The 8,428-nt window shown below is 46.1% G+C and overlaps 1 protein-coding gene across 2 annotated transcripts in view; it reads left to right on the top strand.

Moving 5' to 3' along the window:
* Window positions 1-4,701: 4,701 nt before the first annotated feature.
* Window positions 4,702-8,428, top strand: part of Armc2 (armadillo repeat containing 2) — a 105,486-nt gene continuing 101,759 nt past the window's right edge. The window contains exon 1 of one of the 2 annotated variants that reach the window (XM_031347805.1): window positions 4,702-4,964. Coding sequence is in view for 1 of the 2 variants with exons in the window: in XM_031347804.1 (XP_031203664.1) it covers window positions 5,046-5,127 (82 nt within the window). In the remaining variant the exon portion in view is untranslated. Of the gene's footprint in view, window positions 4,965-4,992; window positions 5,128-8,428 lie in introns of those variants that run through there. The other variant, XM_031347804.1, reaches the window with a different exon arrangement.

Raw genomic sequence — 8,428 nt, 5'->3', positions numbered from 1 at the left:
TAAGGACCTTGACTGACTTAGTTTGAATCTTGAATGTCTCCCAAAATGTGCTGTTAAAGGCTTGGTGCCCAGCCTGTGTTACCAGGAGGAAGTGGAGCCTACCAGAGGGAAATTCCATCAATATGGGGGTATATTCTTAAAAAGGATGTGGGGACCCCCTCTACATCCCGTTCCCCTTGCTTCCTGACCATCATGAGGTAACTAGGCCTCCTCCACCATAAACTCCCATTTTCTTCCTGACTCTCTCTGCCTCTTGGCCATCATGGCGTTAACAGACCTCTTTTGCCACGGGCTCCCTCCACAAGCCTGAAGCAACAGGGTCAAGAGATCATGGCCTGAATCGCTCAAACTTTTTTGTTTTTGTTTTTCGAGACAGGGTTTCTCTGTATAGCCCTGGCTGTCCTGGAACTCACTCTGTAGACCAGGCTGGCCTCAAACTCAGAAGTCCGCCTGCCTCTGCCTCCCAACTGCTGGGATTAAAGATGTGCACCACCACTGCCCAGCTTGAATCACTGAAACTTTATAAGTCAAAGTAAACCTTTCCCTCTCTTCTAAGGTGACTGTCTCAGTTATTTGTCACAGTGCTGGAAAGATAGTGAATCATCAAAATCATTCACATAAATAGAAACCTTGTTCTTGTGTGCCAGAGGCTAGCGTGTGGTCATGTGACATTGCTCTGGCCAATGGGATGAACAAACGAAGAAAACTGATAAGGGGGAGCTTCTTGGAAGGTGTGTGTGTGTGTGTGTGTGTGTGTGTATGTGTGTGGTGTGTGTGTGTATGTGTGGGGGGAGGTATGTGAGTGTGAGGTATGTGAGTATATGTGGGGTATGTGTGAATGTGCATATGTGATGTGTGGTTTGTGTGTGTGTGTGTGTATATGTGGAGTGTGTGAGTGTATGTGGGGTGTGTGTGTATGTGTGTATGTGTGTGTGTGGTGTGTGTGGTGTATGTATGTGTGTGTGTTGTACCTGGTGTGTGTGTATATGTGTGTGTAGTGTATGTGTGTATGTATGTGGGGTGTGTAAGTATATGTGTATGTGTGTATGTGTATATGTGGTATGTGGTGTGTTGGTGTGTGTGGTGTGTGTGGTGTGGATGTATGTTTGTTGTACCTGGTGTGTGTGTGTGTGTGTGTATGTGTGTGTAGTATATGTGTGCATGGTGTGTGTGTGTGTTGTGTGTGTTGTACCTGGTGTGTGTTTGTGTTGTATGTGGGTATGTGTGCTGTATGTGGTTCATGTGTGTGTTGTACCTGGTGTGTGGTGTGTGTTTGTGTGTATGTGTGTGTGGTGTATGTGTATGTGTGTATGTTGTATATGTGTGTGTTTTATGTGGTGTGTGTGTTGTATGTGGGTGTATGTATTGTATGTGGGTGTATGTGTTGTATGTGATGTGTGTGTGGTGTGTGTGTGTATGTATGATGTGTGTGTGTTGTGTGTGTGCATGGTAGGCATACGGTGTGTGTGTATGTGATGCATGTGTGATGTGTGTGTATGTGGTGCATGTGTGATGTGTGTTGTATGTGTATGGTGTGTGTGTATATGGTGCATATGTAATGTGTGTTGTATGTGTATGGTGTGTGTGTGTGTGTGTGTGTGTGTGTGCGTTGCTGGAGATTGCTGTCCTCTATCTGCCCAAAGGGTGAAGCAGAACCAGGATAAACAGATTCCACAGGAATCTGGCCAGGAAAGCAGAAGTGTTACACAGCTGGACGAGAAGCAAGGAGGCTGGGCAGCCTGCAGCAGGGGAGTGACCCTGGCCGGCCAGGTAGGTCTAAGATCCAGCAATGACTGCTTTGGGAGAGAGACCTCCTCCCCAAGTGTTCTAGCTCCTCAGGGAAATAGCTTGTGTGTTTTATTCCATGGGGGCAGGGACTATATAAACACAAAGGAGTGAGTGGGATTCAGGGGTAGACGTTTCCCATGAGCTTAGTTCGGGATGGTGGTGACGCTCTACTTGCCCGGGGAAGGACTTCAGGCGACTGACTGTCATGGTCCTCAGTGGGGTGTCATGGTCACCAGAGCAGGTAGAGGTAGGCAGGGAATGGCTCTACTGCCGTTCTCGGCTCTGAGATTCACGGGGCCTGACCTCACTCAGCCTTACCAGTTTTCCAGACTGCTGGCACAGTCCACTTGCCCCACAATTGATCTCAGGGCCCTGTGCCTAATATGGAAGTGCTTCTCCAGCTCCCTGGGAAATGCAGTCCTTCCTATTCTACTGATGTAGATGAAGAGGGCCCACCCACTTTTCTTTCCTGATTCTAGACACTGTAGGCTGAGAAGGCACAGCTCAGTGATGCCATTGCCATCTGTGACCACACTGGGAACTATGGCTGACACATGCTGATCGCTGGGCAACACAGTGAAACCGTCCACTTCCAGATTATTGTTAAACAAATTAGCATATCTAATGCTAATTTAGTATTTTATATAGGCTTGGTATTTAAGCTCCTTTGGGTAGAATTGTGTGTTATTTGCAGGTGGCCACTTTCAAAAGACACTGCATGGGCAGTGATGTCTCCCAGGTGAGTTGGACAGATAGCTGTTTTCTGCTTCTCTTTAAAGACTTCACGTGGGCGAGACACGGTGGCAGAAGCCTAGGACGAAGCGTCTTGTAGAGTCCTTCATTCTCTGGAACACTAGGAGCCTCCTCCCTCTGACGAGACACTAATGGTTACACCCATCTGTACCCATGTGGTAACTGAATAGACCCTTCCTTAGGATCGCTGCCAAGTATTTGATCTCTGCCAGCTCATGGTCAGAGCTGGCAGAAGCAATGTGCTATGGGTAAAGTGTGTAAATGTGACATGATTCTTGGTGCACAGGCAACCGCTGAGCCCTGCAAATAGAGGTTTGTGGTGAAATCAATTTAGAAACTACAAATAAAACTCTATAACTATATTTATAACTAATCATTTCTCCTTAAGGTCTAGGAAACACAATTTAGCCATCCCCTCTTTACAAAATCCCATCTGTGCAGAAATCTGGAGAAGCTGCCCAAGTCAACCACACCGGCCTCTGGGGAGTAAGTAGCGTAAATACTTTCCCATAGACTGTCTTACAGTCAAGTAAGCTATGTGGCGTTTATTTCTTCAAACAGTTATCTCCTATAACTGTGTCTCTGTCATTCTTTCCAGTTCTAGCCTGCTTGGCTGATGTCTGGCCTGCTGGTTGACTGGCTTCATAGTTCAATGATATGCTTACAGGTTCTAGTGTAGACGAACATTTTAGACACAAGACCCTGGCTAACAACTGTTGATAAAAACAGGCTTGGTTTTGATGCTCTGCTTTGTCTTTTGAGACAAGGTCTCACTGCGCCGCTCAGGCTAGTTTGGAAGTTGTGGTAATCCTCCTGTCTAAGCTTCGAGAATGCTGGGGTTAGAGGTCTGAGACGTGTCTAGTTTACAGGTTTGTAACCTGATGTTTCAGTGGGGATGATAATTTTAGAGTTAGGAGCCATCTCCTGCAACTTTTGGAAAGGCTCACTGAGGACCTCAAATCTGGGGTGAGAAGATGATGCAAGCAGAATTTCTATTGGCTATTGATATACTCATTGTTTTTCACCCAACATCATTCAGAAAGACTACCAGTCATTTAATAACAAAACATTTAGAAAAGTCTGGCTCCACGAAGGGTCAGACAGACAAGTATACTTATAAACAGTCACCAAGAGACCCAAATGGACTTGTATTTGATCACACCTCACAAACTGAGCTCAAAATACTAGTTATGCTCTCTATACTACAGGCAATATCCTTTTGCACAACTGAGTCTGGTCACTCGAAGATGGGACTTCATAGGATAGATCCTGCTCCCAATGAAAAAAAATATTTAGTTTGGGGTCCTAAATGTCATCAACGATTGAGTTTTCTTTGTCTGTGATGTGGGAAATCTTGTTAAGCACATGGGATACCTTTACTCTCTCTAGGTTCCAGGTGTCATTTCTTATCAAATATAATATCTGTGTAAAATAGATACAATTTAGTTATTCTTTACAAGACACTTGGCACCATAGGATATGGTATTTTCCCAGTGTTGACAACACTGGCTCTGATAATCCCTATATTTAGAGACCGTAGTGTAAATCTAGAGCTTATGCCTCGCTTGTATTTCACAAGTATTACCCGATGATCCAGTGTAGGAGCAAACAGAATTTGAATTAGAAACACAGACACGGGACTCTTTATTTTCTTCCCCCGCTGGGCTGTAGTGATAAAATAAGAACACCCAGCGACTAACCATAGCAACCCAAGACTTAAATTGCTCCTACCTGATCTGACCTTGGATTCCTAGTTGCTCTGTTTTGAGCTCGCTCTACAAACTGTCAAGTGCTGCCCGAATGCAGGTTAACATGGCTACATTCACAGCTCTTTACATTTATTTTGCTACAACCCACGATTCAGCTATTCACACACCGGGATAACACCTTGTTCCTTATGCATAAGAGATGAGATGCTAAGGAACGGGTTCCAGGTGGACGTTGACATCCATAATCAGTAACCGACTCTTTCCCAAAACACTAAATTGTTTCTCTGCCTGTGGCTTAACGGAGTCTTGGAGATCCCACGGGGAGAAACAAACATGGTTGAACACTTTGCTAATGTAAAAGAAGACTCCTCTCCACTGACCCTTGTTTTTCCCCTGTGGGTATGCTCCTGCCTGCTCTCCGGCACCGGCCTTTGCCACGCCTCGACGCTGCCACGCGTGCGTGGCTGGCGGGACTGGCGCAGGCTCAGTGGCCGAGTGTGGAGCAGGGCGCCCCGCCCCGCCCCGCCTCCTGGTCCCTGCTGCCCTGCGAGAGCGGGAAGGCGGTCTGATCTCCGCTAGGGTCTGAGTGTCTAGCGCTGTCACCGGTGTTTTGAGTCGAGCCCGGAGTCCCCACCCAGCACCTACTCCAGCGCATCCCGCATCGCTCCGCGGCGCCCGGTATCAGTAGGCTGACCGCCAGGCCTGCAGCGAAAGGTGGTTTGTGTACAGTTACCATGGAGACGCTAGCCAGCGGGGCAAAGGCAGTGCGCGGGAGGGCGGGAGGGCGAGGTGAGGATGCTGAAGCGCTCGGCCCTAACCTGGACCGGTGAAGGAGCGGGCCTTGCCGGGAGTGGGAGAGCAGCTGTGCGTGTGGGAGGTGAGGAGACCCCCGCAGGTTCACCAGGGACCCCTCCTGCAGTCGTTCTCTCTTTTGTCCCCGGATAGGGTCGAGTGGTGCTGCTGCATACTCTCCTGTCTGCACCGGTGTCAGCTTCAATGACAGTGAGCCTGATACAGTTGCCTGATATTTAACGGGAGCTCAGTAACACTGGTTGAATGAGAGAGTGGTAGACTAAGGGACTTTGTGGAGGCAGTGACCTAGGCAAGGTCACACAGAACAAACTAGGATATTCCTAGGTAACAAATGAGTCCTCAATAAAGTGTATGTGGAACAATATTAATTACACTGTATGTGTACAAAATGCCTCTTACGACCCAGGCCACGAGTACTACAGAGGGTTCTTCCATTCCAACGTCATATTCTTTTCATTTGGTAGAAAATAAGTCACACACACACACACTGTATGTATGTGTATATATATATACACACAAATATATATGTATATATGTATATATATGTATATGTATATACACAAATATATATGTATTTGTGAACCCCTAAGTTTCTGACTAGCAGTTTGCGTAGATTTGGGATAACTGACATTCAGATAAAAACACTGTTTTTATCAAGGATGATATTCTCTAGTTGAAAATTTAAATTTGTGATATGCATGAAAACATTGGACAGATATTCTCTTTTGTGATTTCTCTTGTTGGTGCATATATTTTCATTCGTAGGAAGATCTTCCTTCATCACCCAGCTCTTGGACAGTAGTTCTTAGTACTGCATAGTGCTAGGGCATTTGGACATTTCATGCAATGCTGAAAGCTGCCCTAAGAGTCAGTCAGTAGCCACCCTTTTATCTCAGGCATAGAGACGTCCAGGGCCCTTCAAGGTCACAGAGCTGCAGATCCTCAGGGGACTTAGCCCTTGCTCTGACATCTAAGCACTCTTCTTGCACCTGTTTGGATGCTCATTTAACCCCAAAGTAATTCAGTCACAGGAAGGGTCCTGAGTGTTTGATTTGCTGGGGAAAGAGGGTGCACCTGCAAACCCTGATGTTGGCAATGTTGTCTTTAACACGAAAGAGGGAGCTCTGGTCCTGTGGGTAGCAACAGTGAAGATAGGGATTTTTAAAGATACGTGTATTCTTGTTTTCTGTGTATGAGTGTTTGCCTGTATGTATGTGTGTGTACGGTGTTCGTATAATGCCCTCTGAGGCCAGAAGAAGGAAATAACGCATGGGTCTGGAGAGATGACTCAGTGGTTAAAAGTACTGGCTGCTCTTCCAGAGGACCAGGGTTTGATTCCCAGAACCTACACAGTGGCTCACAACTCCAGTTCTAGCCAGGATTGTCAACTCCAGTATTGTCTTCTGTCCTTGGCACCACTTGGCACCAGTGTATGCTCGTGGTGCATTGACATATTCACAGGTAAAATACCCATATACATTGAAACAGCAACAACAAACCAGTTTGGGTGTTTCAGATTTCCTCCTGCAGCTGATGCTCATCCTCTGGCGGTCTCGTCCAATATGGCAGACTGAACACAGTGAGATGCAAGGCAGAAACTAGCCCCCCCACCCCCCCACCCCCCACCCCCCGCTTCTCTCCAGAGTTCACATCTCTTCCAGTTTCTTCTGAAAGGGCTCCTGGCCACTCTCTGATCCCTGTGGATCTGTCCATTCTGTGTTGCCTCTGACCTCTTCTTGTCTTCTCATGTGACTGTTCCTTCTAGGTGCCCATCGACCTTGATTTCACTGTCACTTTGGAGTCGTTTGTCTAGTCCCACACTTTTGGGCAACCAAAAGGAAGAGGGAGCTATATTTGAACTCATGTTGCCACAGGGCCGTCAGAAATAAAGTCCAGTGGTTGTAATCTACCACAGCACATATCTCCAATTAAAGACGCCATGTAGCCTTCATCCGGGAATTTCTCAGCTCAGGTGTATTTGGCCTTCAGTTGTGCCCCTATGGAGGGCTGGGATTCAGAGTCCGAGGGTAGGAGGCAGCACTGGAAGTGTGAGCAGTTAATTCTAGCACTGTGGAAAGGTGTAAGACAGAGGCCAGTTAGGGTCCTCACAGCAGCTGTACAAAGGCCATTAAACCCAGGAAGGTTCTTGGAGAAGTGACTCTCAGGTAGAGTGAGAGAGCAGTTATACATAAACGTCCCAGTTTTGTCCTTTTCCTCCCTCGTTTCTCCTTCCTGCCCTCACTTGCCAGATCACATCAACCAAATCATGACCTTTGATCTGCTCGTCAGCTTGTATTTTGTGTCTTACTGCCATGTAGCTCCCCCTCTGGTCCCTGCGTGACCCCACTGTGCTCCTGATTCTCTTTCTTGGCTCACCCACTTTTTTTTCCTCCTCTGGGGTCGCTGTCACATCCTCAAGGTCAGCCCATTTTCCAGAACCTAGCTCAAGTGCTATTACCTCCATAAACCCGCCAGGGTCTCTCTCCCAGTCTCAAATCATTTCCTGTTTTGGTAATCACATGGCCATTTATGTCCATTTTCATTGCCCCCTCAATGTCTTCCTTATATTGAAATTGTTTGAATGTAAGTAAGGCTGAGACTCAGCTGATACACTCTGGGAAGGCTGCCCTTGTTGGGAAAATGTTGAGGTGTCTTTAAACTAATAGAGAAGTAGTTGCAACCCACAGCCTCTAAACACGGCCTCCCATCCTCTGTCTAAGTCTACGATGGCTTGGCATCAGTCCTGGGCCTGTCATAGCTTTCCCTTCACTAATGCTATGAGTCTACCTACTTCCTAGAGTTGTCACAGCTTTGTTGAAATGATGTACTTAAGAGGAGTCAACAGACTGTTTGGTACTGAAATAAATGCTTCACTAACATTAGTGACCAGCTTGCTCAGAGCGAAGACGGATTTTATTAGTCTCTATGTTTCCAGAGACCCAGATGGAGGGCTTTGTGTGTAGGAAACACATCGTAGCTGTAATCAGTTGATCATCTCTAGTAGAGTGCGCTTGCTTCTATTGGCAGGAAGGCTTTTATAAAATTAAGACTCTGTAGTGTGATTGTGCCATGGTTCTGGGATGGCATGTTGTAAATAGATGTCTGCAGTCTTAGCTATTAATTTTTCAAGTTGACAAAATCCATTGATAATAACTTGTAACTTAACCACTATAAAGAACATCATCTTTACCAGGAGAACCACAGTTATAATCAGTTTATTCATATTATTAAATGTTTCCAATTTTGATTTAGCTGGTAGTGTTAACATTAATGTAATAACCAAAGAGAAATGGTACAGGTCATATTATTGTACCCAATCTTCCTGAATAACAAAGTGGGACTTATTATTTTCTTTTTTTTTTTTT

Source organism: Mastomys coucha, unplaced genomic scaffold (genome assembly GCF_008632895.1).
Source record: "Mastomys coucha isolate ucsf_1 unplaced genomic scaffold, UCSF_Mcou_1 pScaffold3, whole genome shotgun sequence".
Lineage (NCBI taxonomy): Eukaryota > Metazoa > Chordata > Mammalia > Rodentia > Muridae > Mastomys > Mastomys coucha.
The sequence above is the reverse complement of the archived record's forward strand: the minus strand, read 5'-3'. Positions and strand labels throughout refer to the sequence as shown.